This window comes from Candoia aspera, chromosome 7, assembly GCF_035149785.1.
Source record: "Candoia aspera isolate rCanAsp1 chromosome 7, rCanAsp1.hap2, whole genome shotgun sequence".
Lineage (NCBI taxonomy): Eukaryota > Metazoa > Chordata > Lepidosauria > Squamata > Boidae > Candoia > Candoia aspera.
In genome coordinates, this window is record NC_086159.1 from 75441376 (window position 1) to 75463862 (window position 22487).

General features: G+C 39.8%; 1 protein-coding gene across 1 annotated transcript in view; it reads right to left on the minus strand.

The window, feature by feature from the left end:
• Positions 1–22487, minus strand: part of CCDC3 (coiled-coil domain containing 3) — a 64478-nt gene that overhangs the window by 36453 nt on the left and 5538 nt on the right. Inside the window, exon 2 of the mRNA XM_063309095.1 lies at positions 19578–19752. Coding sequence (XP_063165165.1) covers positions 19578–19752 — 175 coding nt within the window. The remainder of the gene's footprint in view (positions 1–19577; positions 19753–22487) is intronic.

The following is a 22487-nucleotide window of genomic DNA, read 5'->3' on the forward strand; positions in this document are numbered from 1 at the left end:
GTGCCGAATAATATTTGAATTTAACATTTTGGTCCTTCTAGTCAATTTCCCAGAGGAAGCAAGATGACTGAATGTTCCAATCTAAGGGGGAATAAAATCTTCATAATAATAACTAGTTGCTCTGTCAGCCAAGCATTTTGCTTTTTAGAAAATGGTTGTGTTTGAAGCTTCTGAAGTAGTATAAAGGTTGAAGCACATACAAATGGCTTGAGGATTTCCCCCGCACATCTATCTTCACATTAAAGAAGACAAAACTTGCTTCTTCGTCTCTTTAACATCTGTTAAGTATTTTGACGAGTACAGTTAATTTATTGTGGGCGGGATGTACATTCCAGTGGTGGCAAAATACCACTGACTTGAGAAGATCTACAGCTTTGCTGTTTAATTCAGGGTCAAAATAATTTGAAACCATGTTTTAAACGAAACAGGAAAATTTGAATTTAAAACATTATTCCCCCAGCTACCTCAAATACCCAACAACATATTACGATTTCTATAGTCTCTTTAAAGAAAATGGCTAGAAGGCAAACATGGGCTTAATTATAAACAGATATACTCCTACTGCCTGTAGTTTTCAAAAGTGGGATATGATTAGTGTCATCTTCCCTTTCAGTACAAAGTCTGTGGAAATTGGATGTCAGGAACCCTCTCTGCTTTCAAATGACTTGCTAGCCAGGCATGTGGTTTTCTTTAGTCACAATTTCTGATACGCATTAAAAATGCCATACAAAGCAGGACGCTACCTTATGCTAAGTATAATTTTGTATAGGTGACCACAAGTGTTTTTCTTAGTCCTTCTTGAAGGCTACTAGACCTTAAAAAGACCAACCAGTTAAATCATACCTTTGTAATCTTGGTGGTGGGTTACTTGGCACAGAAATATCTCATCTGGGGTTTCCACTGAATATATATGAAAGTAAATGTGGAAGATCTTGATTAGCCAAAAATCTAAGGGATGTACAGGAAGTGAAAGAAGTCAAAATGTTTAAGGAAGGTTTCAGGGAAAACAGGGAAATGTCTTGCTTATATTGGACACATTCCCTGTTTTGTGCCTTCTGTGATGGATTGAAAAGCATTTCACCTTCTGTCCATCCCTTGCCTTATTTATTCTCTTTCTGTGGTCTCTGATCAACAGATGCTGCAGGATTGTTGTTTTTAAGTACTACAAAAACTTGCTGCCAAATCTGTTTCCCCAGAAGTCATGGAGGGCTCCAAAGGAGGAGAATGCCACTGAGAACAATAGAACCACAACAATATGTAACAGTAGAATGACAGTGGCTCTTCCACGCTGTTTCCTCCACTCCACCATTTCCAGTCCCTCAAAAGCCCTCTGAAGTCGTCCTGTGGCCATCTTCCCCATCACCAACCTTACAATGCTGAGAAAGCAACAGCCAATCAACTCTTCCTTCCAGCTAGCCACACAGAGAGCGCCACATATGGCACTCAATCAGGGTCCCATTCCTTGTCTATGTATTTGCTTCATGTTATGTACATTTGTACAGTTGTTGTTGTTGTTATTATTATTATTGCACAGTGATTGGTGTAAGGAGGAGATGCACAGCCACCAAGGTGCTATGCTTTGATTGCCTTTAATATGAGGAAAATGATAGTTCCCCAGCATAATGCCATGGCCTCTGAACTGTAAGGCCAGAGACTTGGTGAGTTCCTGGCGGAAGAAAACCTTATGTGTGTATGTGTTTCGATGTGTATATTGAGAGCCAGTGTGATATGGTGGTTAAGGTGCTGGGTGCTAGACTAGAAGCAGAGAGATCCAGCTTCTAGCGTTCTAGTCCAGCTGGGCTGGGAAGTCTAAAAAATGTCCATTGACCGACACACATTGGAACAGTATGGCAAATTAATAGTAAATAATGCCAAATAGAAAGCCAGCTTGGTGTAGTGGCTAAGGCACCAAGCTAGAAACCAGGAGACCATGAGTTCTAGTCCCACCTTAGGCACAAAGCCAGCTGGGTGACCTTGGGCCAGTCACTCTCTTTCAGCCCTGGGAGGGAGGCAATGGCAAACCACTTCTGAATCTTGCCAAGAAAACTGCAGGGACTTGTCCAGGCAGTCGCCAGGAGTTAACTGACTTGAAGGCGTTGTTGTTGTTGTTGTTGTTGTTATTCATCAGCAACTTCCAGAGTGCCAGGGTAGTGTAGTGGTTAAGAAGCTGGACTGAGTGGGGAGGCTTCAGCATGGAAGTCATCTGGGTGACCTTGGGCCAGCACTCCTCTTCAGCCCAAATCAGTGTCAGGTCCTGCAAGAAGCTGGTGAAAGAAGAAGCCTTCATCCCATCATGCACTGACAGTTTTGCTCCAAGAACTAGGCGAGCACGGTGGCGAAACAAGGGGACCCTGAAACACTGAAATACTAAGAGAAACAACTACATACACAGTTACACTGAATTTATATATACAAATTTAAAGCATCCAAATGCATCACCATGACTCAGTTGAAGGGTTGTTCTTGCCTCTGCAAAGGAGCCAGTGAACTTTGGGGGTTAAGCTGCACCAAACTGAAGCGTGCTATCCCAGACAGACAGCACACACAAGGCAACGTGGCATGAAAAAGTGTACTTAAGAAACGGAGCAGAAAAAAAAGCGCCCGGAGGTCACGTTGACACTGCGCGAGAGATTAAAAGAGGGTGACATCTTTTGTTTCTGTCCTCCAGGAACCGTTGCCAGCCCACTCTAGTGACAAAGCAACTAAGGGGGTGTGGAGAAGTCTGTGTAGACAGCCGTGGTTCGAGATTGGAACAACATCTTCTTTCGAAAGGGTTGTGGGGCAAAGCTGCTTCCTTTCTGTCTCCAGTGCATGGTCAGGTATGTTCATCTGAGAGGCAATTTTTGGAGGCGCTGCTATTTTTCAGTTTAAAGGCCTGCTTTTTTTCTTCTCGGCCTGCCTCAGAGCATCCGGGGAAGTGTGCAAGAACCTATAGCACATTCATTCTTGGAAAAATAGCCAGCTGCTGGTAAACAGGACCCACAGATTTGCTTGGAACCTAATCATTTTCTGTGGCTTAAGGGTGATACCGTCTTTCAACTCCAGACGTATTTAATTCTGCTTTATGTATTTTGACATTTAAAATGCATCTGGCGATCCAGCTTGGCATCCATGGGAAGTTGCTAATGGAAGATACAGATGGAACCTCTTAAAAATCTGGACCACACTTCACCGGAGGACATTTCCAACTTTACTCCAAGTAATTGTCTTTTCCTAATGTTCTCAGCAGGAGCAAGTTGTGTAGCTTCCTGATTTTTGCTCCCTTTCTTGCCTTTCCAAATTCTCAGCATGTTAAAAAGGCAAAGTCAATAGTGGCAAAAATAAGACCAAGGAGGACAGATGCTCTATGGAGCTGGGATTTTAAGTCTAGCAGAATCCCAGGGGTTTTTTCCCTGCTGCACATCTGGAACTGTAGGGTATGCTTGTTCCTGTTTTGCCTCTTGTATCCATCTTTCTTTTCCAGGATGTCTGCTATTACCCAACAGCCCGCTGAAAGAATAAACAAACCTGTGCTTTCCTTTAAAAAGATGTATCAAGAAGATCTTCCTTTCACACGGACGTTTGGGAAATAATACAAGTAGAATGAAAACCAGGCCCATAGAGGTTTGGCTGAACCTATGACTGGATCTTCCATTTCCCATTTGCATAGCCTGGTACTAAAACAGATGTCTATTCAGTATGATCTGACTCATGGCCTGTTCCTATCTGGATCCTCCCAATAAAAGTGCACTCCAGAAGAGATCTGTGAGTAGCAGCATCACAAGTAGCACCTAGAACATACTTAAACTAGAACCCATTTCTGTACCAGCTGCTACCAGTAAGCTGCGACCATGAGACCAAGGAGTGTTTCAGACTTTTCAAAAGTACTTTCACATGACACAGCGCTATGTCTCTTTGGTTCCACAGTGACACCATCTGATTTTCTCTTGGGTTAGCTGTCCTGAATCTCCAGTCACAGAACTTCCCTATGGAAAATTGAGATGCTTGGGTTCTGGAAGGATTAATGCTTCGTAGCCACTCTCTTGATGGAAATTCCTGACAAAGCTGATTTCACAGCTCCATAGGTCTCCTCCTGGTCATGATGCTTCTGCTGTCCCCAAGTACGCCTGCACCGGTCTGTGGGCTTTTTTCAGCCAGGGCTCACCCACAAAACAGTAAGGAAAAGACATCCTTCAGCTGAGTATGGCTCTTGATGAGAACCATGCAGTTTTCTTGGCAGCTTCTTCTTGGATAGTTTTTGGGCTTCCCAGTTTGGTCAACAGTACTGAGATTGTTCTGCTGGTCCCCAATGCACGTATGAACCAGGCCTGACCTTGCTTAGCTTCTAAGTCCTGCTGAAACCTGCTGAGAACAATAATGGAAGCCACTTTCCATGTTCCTCTGTTAATCAGCAAAACAGACTGTGGTCCTGCACTGGCTTTTCTCATAAAGGCCAAGTGCAGCAACTGGCCATTGTAATCATCGCAGTGAAACTTCGCAGAATCTTCAAGAGAGAGATCGGTCTTGTTGAGGGCATCCTACCTTAATTCTTTTTTGTATGTGCTGGTGCTTGAAATTGTTGTTTTCCAAATGGCTTTTGATCATGTGACTGTCAATTATTGCCATTACTATAATACTGATTATCTTATTTATAGCTCTGGGTTTCCAGAACTGCTCTTAATCTTGTTGCGTTTTACTGAATTTTCTATCTATTTTCTGTACTTCTGTTAGCTGCTTTGAATGTCTCTAGAAAAGAGAACAGTGATTGGGATGTGTACTACCAACAAATGGTTACATGATTTATTATTGTTGTCCTTTTTATACTTTGAGGGAAATCTGGTCATAAATTTTTCTAGCTCTCAGGTATCTTTAAGACCTTCTTCTTCAGGTAGAACCAACTTTCCCAGTTGCACATTCCCCAATTCATCTCAGACTGAAAACCGTTCTTAAACTACAGTTTAACACATGGATGTCTAACACTTCCCAAATTTGGATTTCTCCATGCATAGAGTCTACATTTCAATTGTACAGAACATTTAAATCAGAATAGCCTCTTTGTAAGAGCAAATGCAGACTGAATTTACTAAGTTTTTAATCTCAGTCTCTAAAATGACATAATTTATTTAATTATTCATAATTAACTTTTTTTTCCCCATTCAATCGTGTCAGATTCTCAGAGACTGCCTGGACAAGTCCCTGAAGTTTTCTTGGCAAGGTTTTTCAGAAGTGGTTTGCCATTGCCTCCTTCCTAGGGCTGAGGGAGAACGACTGGTCCAAGGTCCCCCAGCTGGCTTTGTGCCTAAGGCAAGACTAGGACTCAGGGTCTTCCAGTTTCTAGCCCAGTGCCTTAACCAGTACACCAAGCTGGCTCTCTTAATTAACTAATTATATATTGGAAAATTGTAATTTCCACAACATTTTATGCCTTCTTTATTAGTTTGTACTTTGCTCTTTTACCCTTTTTCTTTTCTTTTTTTTAATGTTTATATATTGTCTTGAAAATGTCTAATAACAAATCCAATATTCCTTAATATTGGGATGCTATCTTTATCTTTACATTGGATATTAGTGGGGAGCACTGTTATTTATTTTGGGAATTCTAATAGTTTCTAATGTTCAATTCAAAGTTTAATTGTTCATTAATTAGTTGTTTTTAACTGCTCTGTTGCTGAGATGGAAACTGCCAGGCATTATATTGTAATAAGTAAGTTTAGAAGAACCATATATTAATTAATTAATCACTCAGTTAATTAAATTCAGTTTCCCCCAGTGAAGTTATCTCAAAGATTAACAAAAAGAGGATGCTGTATTTTTCTTTAGTTGAGTTATAGATTCCTTTTTCCTCTCTTGTTTATTTTTGGTAATCATTTTGGCAGTGATTTTTATATTATTTTTGGTAGGTTCCTCAGTTCCAGGAATTGAAAAAAGGAAGGTGCTACTTGGATTTATGATTATTATCTTCCTTTTCCCTTATGGTTTTGCTTTAAACTAAGAAAAAGCACTCGAATTTGAGAAAGATTGTGGATAACTCAAAACCTTGCAATTATTATAAAACTTTAATTCACTTCTTCCTGCTTTACTTGGCCTAATTTTCCAATAGATTTGTGATTCTGGATATTTTTTTAAAAAGTGGTCATCATGGCTAATTAAAAAGCCTTGCTATTTGCAAAGCACATGAATCGCTATACTTTTCATAAATTGAATGTTGCTTTGTTTCAGAGGTAGAATAAGTGGGAGACAGAAAACAATCAGTACTGTTCATTGATTGATTTAATTTTTGGAAGTCAAAGTCCCATCCTTGGCCAGGTAACCCTCAATGGATTTCCACTCCATTGTTTTAAACATGGGTTGTTGAACAAGCCATACCACGTGGCACATGCGTAACTCTGTGCCATAAATTATGGTATCAAATCATGACTGGGAGACTCACATAACATGCAAAGCCAAAACTACATTATGGATTACTGCAATGTGCAAATTCCTACTCTAAAACTATAATTAATTGGCTTCAAAATGTAGCAAGCTGGTCAAGTTGTGTTTTGGGGTCTTGTGTCTATTCTCTTGAGCCTATCTCTGGATTTTTTGCCCTAAAGTTCCACCTCTGATTGGAATGGGGGGAAAATCAAGTATTTTGGATCACTTTTGTTTTGGATCTAAAAGAAGTATCAGTGCTCTGAGTCAGCTTTATGTGAATCAGTTTCTCCCTTGCCATCCTAAGCATCTTGGGCTCTACCACTGTGCTTTTGAAAAGGAAGCCTGCACAGATTGAATGAGGTTCATCAGCAGCCCCTTCTCTTTCCTGTGAAGATTAGATACAGCATACCATGCCAGGAGATGCTTAGCAGTGTATTTGGCAGTATATGATTAAAGGGGATAATTACCCATAGGTAAAGGTAAAGGTTTCCCTTGACATTAAGTCCAGTCGTGTCCGACTCTAGGGGGCGGTGCTCATCTCCGTTTCAAAGCCGAAGAGCCGGCGTTTGTCCGAAGACACTTCCATGGTCATGTGGCCGGCTTGACTACACAGAACACCATTACCTGCCCGCTGAAGCGGTACCTATTAATCTACTCACATTTGCATATTTTCGAACTGCTAGGTTGGCAGGAGCTGGGACTAGCAACGGGAGCTCACCCCGTCACGCGGATTCGAACCGTCGACCTTCCGATCAGCAAGCTCAGCGGTTTAACCTGCAGCGCCACCGCATCCCCTGCTAATTACCCATAGCCTTGAGCAATAAAACAGCATGTCACCTTTTACCCCTAGTGGATGACAGCATTCCAATTAACCCTTTGGAGCTGCTGCATTGGTGTGCTAATCGTAGCTCTCAGTGGTTAGGACTTGTTCAATTTATCTGTTTGTTGCTGTTTCTGCAGACTGCAGGCATTCCAGAAGCCAAGTATTCTTCAGTAGAATTGTGCACTCACAGATTCTCCTCCAAACTGATGGGTTGGTTTTGCTCAAAAAGTGAGAAAGAGCTGTTCTAGGGTCTTTTATTTAAAAGGCGCTCCAAAATCTGCCTAGCACGAACATATGACACTGGTGCCAATTTCACAGAAGTCCGAAGCAATCCAGCATCATGTAACATGTCACACTGGATGCACAACTTACTGTCAGACAGTTATGTGATACTCAGTTACAATGTGTGTGTCACTTTCTCCCATAGCTTTACCTAAATCTTCATTGCTTAAAAACTGTCCATTATTCTTTCTTTTTAAGGTGTTTATTCTCTACTTGTTCACACTGTTGAAATCTATCAAGTGGGACAGGAATGTCCACAAGTAACGCACATAAAAACCAGGTGGCAGTTTGATCACACCAACTTCTTGACTTTTCTTTTTAACCATTATCCCCGGCCTCTTAAGAAAATCAAGCTTCGATACCCAAAAACTTGTATTTCAAAAGTAAATCTGACACAGAATTTAATTCACCCTGGAAACCATCTTTGGATTGTAATTCTATATATGGGCTTGAAGCACATCCAAAATGTGGATTTCTGTCCACATAATAGCTTAATATTCTAGCTTTCGTTGATCTGTTAAATCAGGATAAATTTTCACTGCTCATATAGAAATTACTGTAGTTCCCAAAATTGTTCTGTGATGTATACCATGCTGAATTTAAATATTACTTGGAATTTAACAATAACCTGCAGTTTTAAAAAAGATATGGGGGGTTGTAAAACTAATGAACTAATGAACTATTGAAAATTCTTACCTAATTCTTTGATGGATGGATGGATGGATGGATGGATGGAAGGAAGGAAGGAAGGAAGGAAGGAAGGAAGGAAGGAAGGAAGGAAGGCAGGCAGGCAGGCAGGCAGGCAGGCAGGCAGGCAGGCAGGCAGGCAGGCAGGCAGGAAGGACAGACATCTGTTTGTATCTCTAGAGTAAGAGCATATGAAATAAACCTATGGGGAATTCTATAGCTTCTCATTCATTTCTGTGGCATCTTATTCTCAAATGCCATTGGTATTTTTCTATTGTGTAAAGAAAGGAACTTAATAAGCATAAACAGTTCCCATGCTAATGTTATTACATATCATACTTAACATGCATCTGAGTTTCTATCATCAGGAGTCTGGCAGAACCCAAGCATCTGTTGACGTGAGCTCACAAAAGCTTATGCCTTAAAATAAAAATGGGTTATCCCAGATTCTTTCTGGTTTTGGGCTATCTTAGACTCTCTTCCTACAATATCATAAGGAGTAAGAACTTTTTATCTTATTAAGGCCATTTTCTCTCTAGAATAGTATGTGGGTGTTGCATCCTGGTCATAAATGGAACCAAAGCCATCAATAAGTAATGGCAACTGGGCCAGCCTTATCATTAGGGAAATGAAGTAGCTACTTTAAGTAGTTGACTGAGGCCGAGTAGGATCAGACCTCTGTCCTCCTGATTTATTATCCACAACAATCACTTCATGATCCTTAAGGGACATAGGTCTTCCCAGCATTTTGCTGCCCTGCTGATTTCCTTATAGACCAGCTAGAGGATGACCAGCAAAGTTGCTGCCATCACAGAAGGGATGTGTAAAACAGGAGGCATGCTGGGGGCACCAGTTGATGCCTCTTCCTTCTTCAACTGGGTTTCCTTGGGCCTCTATTGAGACAAAAGTTGGACAGTGAGGCCTCATTTTCTCTTCTTCTCTTTCCCTCCTTTTTTTCCTAGTGAAGATTCAGAAGGAAATCAGAGCTGGATTTTTTCAGAGCACCTTTGAAGTTCTGGTCACTGTCCATGCCAGTGTGGCTTAAAAGAGAAAGCTCTGCATTTGAATCCTGATTTTGCCACCAAATTTTACTGTCAGCTTAATACTATATCTTGCTGATCTTTTGGAGACTAAAATGAATCGTTCTAATCTACCCCACTCCCAAGATCCTTGGAGGAAACAATGGGATACCAGTTGAGTTGAGTCATGTAGAATAGATAGCATAAAGGTGTTTGTAATGCAAGCTAGCATTTCAAGCTTTACACTTCTATCAAGAGCTTGTGAAGTACTTCAGAGCTTTGTATAAAAACAATATTAGTGTCTGAAGTAATACTGTGTGAGTAGACTCAACCTGGGCAATCCCATACATTTTAGTTGTCTCCATCTGTGAGAAGCAGATGGAGATAGAAACGTTGCATCCCTAAAAGGATCATCTGGAAACAACCTTTCTGTCTTATGAAGACTCCAAACATTTGCCAGAAGATATGTTACCCTTATTTGGATGGATTTTTAAATGTAGGCATATCTCAGAAACTGGGTTAGTGGAATTATGGAAGGAAGAGCAAGTGTATTGCGGTAGGAACCTCATGCTATTGATTTTAAACTTCACAGCTCCATTTTTAAAAAAAAAAAAAATTCTCTCAGGAACCCCTGGGAGTTTCATTAAACAGCTTCCAGGAATTTTCGACTAAGAAGTCTGTGCAAAAGTAGGTTTACATTTTCCAAGAATTGACTAAAATTTATTATACCTATTGACAGGAGCAAACTGATGTAGCTTAATGCTATATAATGATGTAGTTAATAAATATAGTTAATTATTTGGAAATAATGAGAGAAAAGTTTTGGCTCATGGTCTAATTAGATTGTGTCTAATATGTATTTTATTTCCATTTTATGCAACAAAACACAACCAATTTGCAAAAAAGGCTATTTTGAACACTGTGAAGATCCAGAAATGACATGATTACAGAATAATACATAGATCATATATTTGTTTTGATTTGATTTTTTTTTAGAATTAGAATGTATGGCATGTATTTTTGCATAGAAAATCCATTCCGAAATTCAAAACATGTAGGAAAGTACAATAAACAATCAAGAACAATACATTTGATGGCCCTATTTATTAACCTTGTGGTCCTCTTCTAATATATTTCAGATTAGAGGTTTACTGCTGCTTTCTTCTTTGGATCTAAGCTACACTTGTTCCCACCTTAAGTTGGGTGACCATGGGCCAGTCCCTCTCTCTCAGCCCAGGAAGAAGGAGGCAATGGTGAACCATTTCTGAATGTGTTGCCAAGAATCCAGACTAACTTGAAGGCACAAAAATAAACAAAACTTTGTTTGATCAGAGCTGTATCTGATATCTTATAACATAGGTAGGCTATCCTGGGCATTCCAAATCAAAAATTCCCAGTGTATCAAAGGGAACGGATTGTGGAAGTTATATTTCAAAATATATGGAAAGCACCAGATTACTTAAATGACTTTCCATATATTAATTCCTTCCCCAAATCTAGTCATTATGGGGGTTTAAGAGTATAAAAGTCCTTATTCCATCACCTTTGCAACAGTATATAAGCAAATGCATGAAGAATATATCTTCCTGGCATATAATATCAGAAAAATTGGGGAGGAGCAAAATTGAAGGGAAATAAATCAGTATCATGTGGCTAAGAAGCTTGCGTTTCCACATCAGTGAAGACCAGAAAAAATGTCTTGTATGTCCATAATCGTCACTGTTGCTGGTTTATGCTGTTGTTATAGCACAAATTTTCATTATAGAAGTTCATAATGGTTGTCAGAATAAGTAAGAAAGGCATCATGGTCAAAATCCAATAAAATAGATGATGGCTTAAAAAGGATGAATAGCCTACAAAAAATATGAGACATATTTTAAGGCACTATAAGAAAGCTTAATGTCAAGACACATCGTTCACCAAGCTTTTGTCAATTGATCTTCAATTTTACTAATTATAATATTTGGGTTCAGTTTCTGGATTCATGTTTTGACTGTTATAAACTGCCTTGAGGGCTTTATGTAAGTAGAAAGGCAGGGGATAACTCTAAATAAATAAATAAAACTGAACATCAGCCTTATAATGTAACATTGCTCACTCTTTAATATCTACTCAGGGAACTTTCATACAGTCCAATAAGCATGAACTGGACCTAGAGTCAATGTACAAGTGTGAGAAGGAATTATCAAAAGGTGATTAGTTGTTTGCAGAGGTACCAGGTGAAGAAACTCATAAAACTAATGCCACAGGCTGGTATGATGGAACAGATGTCAATGAACAAAGCTGTTAAGGAAACACAACACTGTTTAGCATATATATTTAGGTTTAGTGTTTGCTGGATACTGAAACCTAGTTAAACAGCAGTAGAGTATTATTCCAAAGGGATACTATATGAAGACTCCAGATGCATTTGAAAGGAAATAGAATAGCAGTCACTCAAGAATCCAGCTGCTAAGCGGAAGAAGTCACTGCTACGGACAGACATCCATGGGCCTTGAAAGCCAAGCCGGATCCGGTACTGGCTGTAAGATGCAGTGCTGACAAAGAATTTAAGGGAAGGAAGAGGAAAAGAAGAAATCTATTTTTTCCAGCAAATTGTGTTCATTGCCGTGAATGCAATTGTTGGAAAGTGGTTAGGTATTCGAGGTACATAGGCATTCTACCTAGATGGTGACCATATCTGAGTCCATGGGTTGGGCTCTAAAGCATTACCTTTGACTATCTTTCTTTAATCCTATTAACTATTTACAATTGACTTCACTGAGTTCAGTGAGTAAATTGATATAAGTAGAATACTCTTTCCACCAAGCAAACATATTCTGAATTGCTCTATCATGCATGTGCAAGAATAATCTTTACAACAGTTAATGGATTGACTGCTGAGTAAACACCCAGGACTCTGCTGCAGAATCTTCGTGGTGCCTTATCTGTCCAGTCAAATGATACATGACATGAGAGGACTTGCCTATAACTAGCATCTGGGGCTTGCAGTTAAAATTATAGGAAGATATTTTTATTCTCCTCTGTAACAGAAGCATTTTAGATAACACGGTGATTCTTGGGAGGAGAAAACGATCAAGATTTGCTAATGAAGGTCATTCAGTAGCTCACGTCTGCTTTTTGCTAGTATTATACCATGAATAATATTATACCAGTGTCTGGTCTTCGTGGGGCGAAAAGCAGCACTTGAATTATCCAATCTAGTTTACTTTGGTGACGGCCGAAGAGTTCTAAGCATTGCCGTGCTTTCTTCCCCCAACTTTCTCTGCAGCACATTAGATCATTTTCTTTAGCAAGATGGTAAAGGGACATCTGTAAGCTCATTAGGACCTTAATGAAATGGGTTTAGTTCTCAGAGTGCTTTTAACTGGGAAATGGGGAGAGAGAATGGTTTGGGCCAATGGTGTATTCAAAGGCATCAAGCTGGGGAAAGTTGTATTTCCTAAGTATTAGAGCTAATTAACTTTTTTCCTTTGCTAATAAAATATTAATAATTACAGGTTAACAAAAAAAAAGGTACCAAGTTCTATACTGCATAACTCCTAACAAAAGCCACATGGTTTTAAATTAACAGAGTATCATTATAAAGACCATATATGGTAACAGATTTTAAAAGAGAAATGAAAAAAATGCCTGGACATTTGTGTCATGGATACATACCAACGCAAGGAAATTTGACTGAGTTGCTTGAAAAACTTTCCCTTCCATGGAAAGAGCATCAACAAAAGCGGACTTTCGTTTTAATACTGGCTAGGTGGCAGCTTCTGACCAATCTTGTCTGGGCTCAGAAGCTAAGCAGGGCTTGGACTGGTTAATGCTTGGGTGGGAGTTCGCCAAGGAATACTAGGGTTGTAAACAAGAATGAAAAATAAAGTAAGGTCTTGGAAGAAGGCAATAGCATTCAGCTACTACTTCAGCACAGTTGTCAGGAAAACGATATAAACATGCCCATGTAGTCACCAGAAGCTGAGATCCACTCAAGGCTCTCCTTACCAGCCTTTCTCAAAAGCTAATGCACTTAAGGGATGACCTTCTTTTTTAACTAGAGCACAATTTTAGAGGACAAGGCAGACAACTGAAAATACCCACTTCCAGCAATTAAGCCCAGAGTTAGGATAGTTATGTTTGACCGGGAACAGTGCCACCAGTAACCATTCGGTGCTGTCTCTACCATCATAGACCAATTTATATAAGATCCCAAATCTCCAAGTCCCTTCCCTTAAATATTCTCATCTTGTGGGTCCTTGGAAGTATGCCTTTTCCATTGCAGCCCTTGCCCTATGGAACACGCTCCCCCTCAAGATCTGACAGGCCCCCACTCTTTTAACCTTCTGGAAAGCTGTGAAGAGCTGGCTTTCCCCCCAAGTGCTGGGATGGGATGAAGCTGGAGCTGGAACAGACTGTTGTGGGTTGCATCAGGGAAGTGCAGTTGTGGCACCAGATTTTTCTGTTTTGAGGTTTTATAGTGCTTTTGTTTTATGGTTGTATATATTGCTTTTATTTGTTGTAAGCCACTCAGAGTTGGTTTTAAGATGGGCAGTTATACAAATGTTTTAAATAAATAAATCTTTCACAACTCATCAATCAAAAAGTTGATCGCCCATTCATATCTTGGAATCAGCAACTTAGTATTTCAAAGTGATCTACCTTCTCATCACAGACAGACCTGATGATAGAACTGAATGTAGTTGCAACTGTGGACAACAGAACTTGAGTATAAGAGTGCGGGATAAAAGTGGGATAGTAGTTCTGTCCAGGCTTAAAGCTGATAAGCTTTATAGTCAAGATAGGAAGTTGGATGGGACAACTAATGTTACCCCTTGCTCCAACTTTATTACCCTGCATGAAGCATGGTTTTATAGAGAATCTGTACAGTTGGGAGCTCTGATTTCTCTTATTCTGGACCTTGAGAATGATTGCCTCACCTGTATTTGTTTTCATCTCTTCTTCTGGGGCCACGATTTCTCAGGCAATCAAAGAACATCCTTCTTTTTCCTGAGTTTTAAATTCTACCTTCACTCCTGTAGCCCTCTGCTTCCACACATTACCAGACAAATATTAATGTTTCCCATTTCTATCATTCTATAGAAACCATAACAATAACCTTCTATAATAATCAGAACTATTAGCACTACTATATTGGCCAATATTGAAGCCACTAGTGGACAGCTAGGACCACTGAATGGAGCAGAGCTTAACACAGCAGAGAAGCTGCGCACAGAAAAAGAATATTATCTTAAATAGCTTTAATGAGCACATCAGAGAAATATAGGCTATTGAACTTACACACTTAGGTCTCCCAAGCATAAAGAATCACACGCTTAGACAAAGTAAGTTTAAAAGTAAAAAGAGTCTTACTGATTTTATTCTTGGTTCAGTTACATCTAGCTTCGGTGGAAAATGAAGATTCTTTGTTTCTTCTGTTCCCTAAACTTAATGAACTCTTAGCCCTCATAGCTGCTAAGAGCTGCATGCAGAAAATGGGAAAAATCCTTCTTCAAGGTCCAAGCATGTGGCCATAATGGAGGGAGAGAGAGCAGCGTGCATGCTGCCTCCTCAGACAGTGGACAAAGGAGGAAGAGAGAGAGAGGAAGCGTCAGTGGCAACAAACAGCTTCCTCGCACATAGAGAGTCTGCATCCTAGAGCAACTCATACATATGCAAAAATGAGGCATGCTGATTTGTTAACATCTCCAACAAATATGAGAGATATCAATTAAACAAGCTTTTTTTTTCACATCTGTAATGGGTAGGCCTACATGCCTGTTAAAAAATAAAGTCTCTCACTTTGGGCTTGAATTATTATGTGATTATTTCTCCACTTCAGAGAAGGTATTCCCTGTCCTAACAGTCAGGAACCACGCTGAGACGAGGAGTAGGTCTCTAGTGTTTATTACTGCTACATAAGACAGAAAATCCTAACAAACTGAAGAAGCGTGGGAAAACCCAGACAGATAAACCCCAAAAGTCAAGGCGGGTCTGACCTGTGTCTCTTTGAATGGCTGCTCAACTCCTCAGTACTACGCATGCGTTTTCCCCCCTGGATAGGGGCCCCCTCCTGCTCGCCATCAGTGCTCATGACATTCCCCACTTCATTGGGAAACAGCATATAAATCGGCTACATGCATCACATATTTATGTTATGGCCCTGTCTGTAATAGTATCTGTCTAGATGTGTTTAGATGGAGGATGCATGATAATGCGGTAGTTTGAAGATACTGTTGGAATTCTATATTTGAATATTCTCCCAGAGAAAAGCTGTTAAAGCAATTCACTAATATCAGAATGGCAACTTCAGCTCTAGTCTCTACTGTATTTAGAATGTTACTTTAGTCCAAGACAGGAGTTTTGAAAGACAGGGACACCCTTGAGAAATATTGTGTGCACAATTTCGTTCAGAAATGTACAGCCTGCTATTTTGCTGTGTGCACCAACTTCCCCCAAAATCCACTTTGGCAGAAATTCTAGGAACTGTTTTCCCAGCTAAGCCTCTCAAAATCCTTATATAACTAAAACAACACCATTCGTTTACAGGGAAAAAGAATCAGATGACTTAAGAAAACCCCAGGGTTTGCCAAGAGAGAGGAAAATAGGTAGAGGAACAGAATTAATGGAAGGAAAATAAAATATTGCCTAACTCACTGCACTACTTATCAAATTTGTATGTTGCCAGTTTCATTCAATTCATGGCAGCTCAGTGAAGTCCCTGGCTGTCTGTATGGAAAACACAATGAGAGAATACTTAATTGAATGAAATACCCTAGTAATGAAGCTGGCTGGCTATTATCCCAACAGGCAGAAACCCTGAGCTTTCTAACCATGCATTCCAAGTCCCACATGCTGAAATTTGGACTGAGCAACTTCTGATCCCACCTCTGAACTCCTCTATGATTCTCAGAGGCCCCACCATTGGCTGCAAATCAATAAAACAGTTTCTGGAAACAGTGCAGGGTAACCTAAAGTAGGGACGCGGTGGCGCTGTGGGTTAAACCACTGATCTGCTGAGCTTGCCGATCAGAAGGTCGGCAGTTCGAATCCGCATGACAGGGTGAGCTCCCGTTGCTAGTTCCAGCTCCTGCCAACCTAGAAGTTCGAAAATATACAAATGTGAGTAGATTAATAGGCACCGCTTTGGCGGGCAGGTAACAGCATTCCGTTTAGTCATGCCAGCCACATGACCACGGAAGTGTCTATGGACAACCGCCGGCTCTTCGGCTTTGAAACGGAGATGAGCACCGCCCCCTAGAGTCGGACACGACTGGACTTAATGTCAAGGGAAACCTTTACCTTTACCTTTAACCTAAAGTAAGTTTAAGTGAAGACACCTCAAGTCTTGCACTTCACTTCTTGGCAATCATATAAAAGTGATTTGCTGACTGCATTCTTCCATATTTCTTATGCTTACTTCCCAGTTGATCCTATAGCTCTGCAGGTGCCTAGCAGTCTCCTATCCAAATACTAAGAAGGTCCAACTCAGCCCTGTTTAGTTTCTGAGCCCAAACAAGATTGGTCATCTGCTGAGAGTAAATAAGCTTATTCTATTTTTTTTTTAAAGAAAGCTATCCTCCCAAAAAAGGGGGGAAATCTTGGCATTTCCACATAGCCCCTGAGTTACATCCACTCTACCCTAAAAAGACACAGCCTTATTCCTACAAAATGTGATACAAATGCATTCCGGATGGTAATTCCTGGGCTAAAGCTATTTTAAAAACCTAACATTCTTAGAGAGACATTTTTATTTTATTTTATTTTACTTTATTTTACTTTATTTTACTTTATTTTACTTTATTTTACTTTATTTTATTTTATTTTATTTTACTTTATTAATTAAGTAATTAATTTGGATGGCTACACATCTCACTGACTCTGGGCGATGAACAAAATTTAAAAAAATAAAAACAATTAAAATAATACAAAAATCAAAATACATAGCTGCTGAGAATAAATTTTCCACTGTAACCCCTAAATAGCCCATTAATTAATTAATTAATTAATTAATTTAAATTATTGAAGAAATAGCAAAACAGAAAGCCTAGCTTGGAAACAGGCTCTGAGATCTGTGCAACTGGGAAAAATGTTTTGAATGTTTGCATATTTAAGGAAAGGCATGTGACCTATATGCTTGAAGCACTACAAGTAAGTGCCACAAATATAGATTCCTAGCACTGCTCCTTTACTCAATAACTGGCTCACAGCTACAAAAGGCTAGGGGCCAGGACAGCTGTTCCTTAGTCTGCAACACATTTACTTCTCACTTTTCAATGCTACCACTTTGACTTTGGACAAGTGCTCTTTAAGAGTTAGAGTAATAGTTAATAGCCTTGATTCAAAGCTAGCATAGGAAAAGTGGGGCCTCGGTGATGGAATTAAATCCTTGTGATGGAATTCTGTCTTGGGAAAAGTTTCTACAATGTCAGAGTGGCCAAGAATAGTATATTTTAGATAGATAATACTGTGATTCATCTACAAATCCAGGACAGATACTTCTGCGCAAACAGTTCCCAGCACTACCAGGCCAATGGAAGATTCTGTCCAGCTCAGGATAGCACAGTTCAAAAATGACAGCGAGAAACAGGAGCGAATTCAGAGGAAAGCTACAAAGCCCTATCAGAAACAGCTAAAGGAACTGGGTATCAAAGTCTAGATTCAAGCAATGTACAATTTATCCATTTTGGAAAAGGAATTTTTTTCTCCTAATAAAAAAAGGCACAAGACATTTCCCTCTAGCATACATTCCATACCATTTTTACAAGAAGAGGCCCTTATTTTTATGCAGTTTGATACATGGTTATTACATGATTGAATGAATATGTGATATATTTAGGTGATTTATATTAATTTAATAACTCAGGGACAGGGGGGCAATTTTATTTTTTAATTGTTGTTTGTCTTGGTATTACAATTTCATAATGAATTGATTTGTTGGATATTACTGTTTTTCTTTTAAATTAAAAAAACAGTTAAAGGACTCGGTAATGAAATGCTTAGCTCATCAAAAAGGCAACCGGGGAAGATATGATAGTCTTCATCTGAAAGGTTTTTGCACAGAAGGGAGCAGACCTATTCTCTGTTGCCCCAGAAGGCAAGACAAGAACCAGTGGGTTAGAAGTATAAAGAAGGAGGTTGTCAGGCCTAGCCCAAGAATGGCAAAGAACCAATCCAGTCAAACTCCAGTTCTTTATTTGCTCATGCTGTATAGACAGAATCTTGCCAGACTAAAGCTACTCTTCCTAACCTCAGGGGAAATAACCTGGGAAGGCTCCAGGGCAGGGCTAGTCTGAACCTCTTAGTCTTCCCACGTTCCATCCCTGGACTGTGTTTTCTCTTATCTTGGTCCCCTCCTTGGAATGTGCTCCCTCCTTCCTGAGAACCAGAAGCATTACTGAAATCCACCACATCACCTCCCCCTTCAGAGAGACATTCCATAACAGAGGTTCAGGATAGACATCAGAAGGAAATTCCAGACTCTACAAGCTGTCAGACAGTGGAACAGGCTGCCACATGTAGTGACTGGACTTCAGCCACTGGAGATCTTCAAATAAAGGATGCAGCCAAAGAGGATCTGATGGATCCTGCACTGAGCAGAAGATTGGACTAGATGATTTTCCAACCCCATAATTCTAAGAAATATATTGTTGTGCATTTATTCCACCTTTTTCTGGCAAGAAAATACATATGACAAGCAAACACAGGAAGGATATAAACAGAAGACAACATCTTGGCAATCCTGTAAAATCCAGTGAATGAAATAGGATGGTTCCATGACTAAAATTATGTCAACAAGCATCCAGTATTTCTCCTTGACCCCCAGACATCTGTGCAGATGTTTAGATTCTTTAATGTTATATTTTTAAATATGCATTTTTGGTTTCATGAGTCAGGGATTTGGCCTTTAATACAATGTAAAGTGCCTTCTGCACCAATGCCACTATGTAAATAACAGATAGGAATTTACTTAGAATAGATGCAGTTTTGCAAATAAATATCTCTCCCCACTCCATTTTTCTTCTACTAAAATCACAAACAAGACTTTCTCATTATTAGTACATTTCAAAGCCACTATTTACTTGATGGTGGAAAACACAGAGAACAACCAAAGGTTGCAAAAGTTCCCACCAATAATATCTCTTTGGAAACATGTTGATTAAAATTGGTTAGTTATCTACATCCTCAAGGTCATAATCATGCCAGCATAACAAGAAGGAAGCCGTAAAAGATATAATGAACCCAATATTATATCCTTTGTTCAAGCAGACTCTCTAATGAATTCTTTTCAAACCTACAACTAAAAACAAATTTAGCTACAATGAAGATCAAACAATCTTCTGTTTGATAACTGCTTCCTGAGAGAACATAAAACAAAATATCCTTACCCTGTTGTCCTCTTGTATCTCCCAATCACTGGAGAACATTACACCATGCAGCCCTTGACTGCAGTTAGAAAATTGGAAGAGGCTGGAAAATATCAGTCTGTTTTCCTGCGTATCAGGAAATATTGCATCCTGAAAATTTACTCCGTGTGGAAGGAGATTATAATTCTCATCCATTCTGTAAAAGGAGAGGAAGGATCAAGGTTAAAGGCATCATAGATTAGACTGGGAAGCTGAAAAAATATTCTGGAAGAAGGCAGTGGCAAAGCATTTCTACACTGTGGCGGAAAAAACGGAAAAAAGCTACATGGATGTGGCTGTGGATGAGCTCAACTTGAGGAAGACTTTTGTAGCTTCCTCAGGTCTCAGCACTTGCTGACCTCAGCTGATCAAGAAAAGCTAAGCAAGGTCAGACCTTCTCAGTACTTGGTTGGGAGACTAGAATGGGAAATTAAAAAGACCACAGAAGAAGGCCATGGCAGCCACTTCTATATGGTTGCAAATATACAGTGTGTATATATGAATGAATGAATGAATGAATGAATGAATGAATGAATGAATGAATGAATGAATGAATGAATGAATGAATATGTCTTTGGAGACCAGGAGTTGAATTCATCTTGAGGAAGATTTTACTTTCCTTTTAACTTACAATTTATTTGAATGGAATGGAATGAGAGCTAATCCTCAAATCACCAGCCTTCATCTGGATGCACGTTGTGCTAGACACAGTCATAATTGCTGGAACCATGAAAATGAGGCTGTTCTACATCTCACAGAGTTATCTCACTCAGGTAGTGCAATGGCTGAAACAGACTGCATCAGTTCTTTATTTTGCATGTATTTTATCTTATCAATTTAGATTCCACAGCTGTATAGGGATCTCCTGACCTCCTTGATGGCCAAATCGCAAACTCAGAAATTAGCCTGACCCACCTTGTGCATTATTATCCTGACGTGCTTCTATTTCCAGAGCATCGTTTGAGAAAATCAGACCTCCAACATCCCCCTATCTAGCAAGGGAAATCACACAAATACCTAATGGGATTTATGACCCCATTTCATCAGAATGGGATGAAGCTTTAGATAACAAGATGGGATGAAACCTGGAAGGGTTTTCAAGTTACACAGTCTTGGTCAGGTCAAGCAACCACTTGATCTGGCTAATCACTTCCACAGTGAGGGGCATCCTCAGGTGAAACACATGATTAAAAAGAGTGGAGCCTCATTTGCATGGTGGTAGCCACCATGTTGACTTTTTTTTTACCCCTCTGCAGATGTCTCTGTCCAGACTAATCAGTCTCAGTAATCCTTTGTCAGTGCAATTTGATTGAAATCATATGCTTCACTCATCATCAATCTCTCTGGTGACACTGTCTAATATATATTCATCTATTGGGAGGGCCAAACTGGAGCTTCAGAGGAGGAAAGTCTAAAGGTGTAAAGGAATTTAGAGCTGACTTTAAGGAAGCAAGCCATTGGAGAAGTGATTACAGAGTCCAGGGCTAGAAGGAAGTGTGAGAAAGAAACTCAAAATAACCCAACCTTGATTTTATTTAGTATAAGACAGGACAAAGAGAAACTTGGTCAGGCTTTCAAGTTACTCTTATTATATCCTACAATAATAAAGCAGCATTCCTGGAATCTGTGTCTATTTCTTGACTTGGCCCATCTCCAAGGGCTCACCAAAGGTCTGAAAGAAGAGAGGCCACACAATGATGGACTCTCTTTAATTATTAACAAGAGCAAAAGCTAATAAGTAGTGGATTGTTTCAAGGAGGGATAAGTGAAGGAAGGAAGAGATCTATCATAATTAAAAGAATGAGTACAATTGAAAAAAAAATAGTCTTTGAACAAAAGAGTGAAGTATGTTGTGAAAAGGAGGGAGGAAAGGAGAGGATGCAAACGAAAAGGCATGGAATGGAAAGTTGGGTGAACAAAGTAACCAAAGGAAGAACAAGCAAAATAAAATGGGAATGAGGATGGTATTGTCACCATCACCACACAGAAGAACCTCAGGGACAGTGAGGAATGATTGCAGAAACAGAAAATTCTCATGGAACTCACTGCTTCACCCACAATCTTGCTACCCATCCAAAAGACTGTGATTGGAGCAACCAATTACACAGGCTACTCTGAGATGAAGATGGAGTTGCTAATTCTTCAGTTTGGTACTTCCCTCCTCCCCATCAAGGCATTATATGAGCAAGGGCCAAAAGTTATTCCTTTAGTTTCCTGTCCAGTGTGTGCAGCACCCAAACTGCTTAGCAGAGACAAAGTTCTGAATCCAGAATAGAATCCATGACTTCTGTTCCTCCACAAGTGAGTTAAAGACCCCTCTGAATCACCCCATAGTTCAAAGTTCATTCCCCATGGAAGCCCTGTTCTAATATACATATATGGAAGGAGAACTCACAAACTCAGCAATATATACTGTATAAAAGCAAAAAGAATGGAGGTGAAAGATGAAAGCACTCAAGTAGCTGCATCTTCTCTAACCACTGGATGGGGTCAGATTTGCCTTCTCTTTGCATGAAGTTCTTCCTGAGAAAAAGGGGATGCAGCTTCCCTTTAGCTAGTCAGAGTATTCTTCTCTTCTGGACCCCTCCTGGAATGGGAGGTTTTACTCATGGTCACTCATGCCTTGGTCACCTCTTGATTGGACTATTGCAATGCCCTCTACATGGATCTGCCTTTGAAGACCACTCAGAAGCTATAGGTGGTCTAGAATTCAGCAGCTTGAATAGCTATGGGCATGCCTTGAGGAGCCCATATGACATTACTGCCTCAAGAGCTGCACTGATTACCAGTTGGTGTCTAGGAGCAATTCAAGGTGCTGATTGTCACTTTTAAAGCCCTTCATGGTTCAGGGCCAGGTTATGTGTGGGAACAATAACATCTGCCTGCCCAATA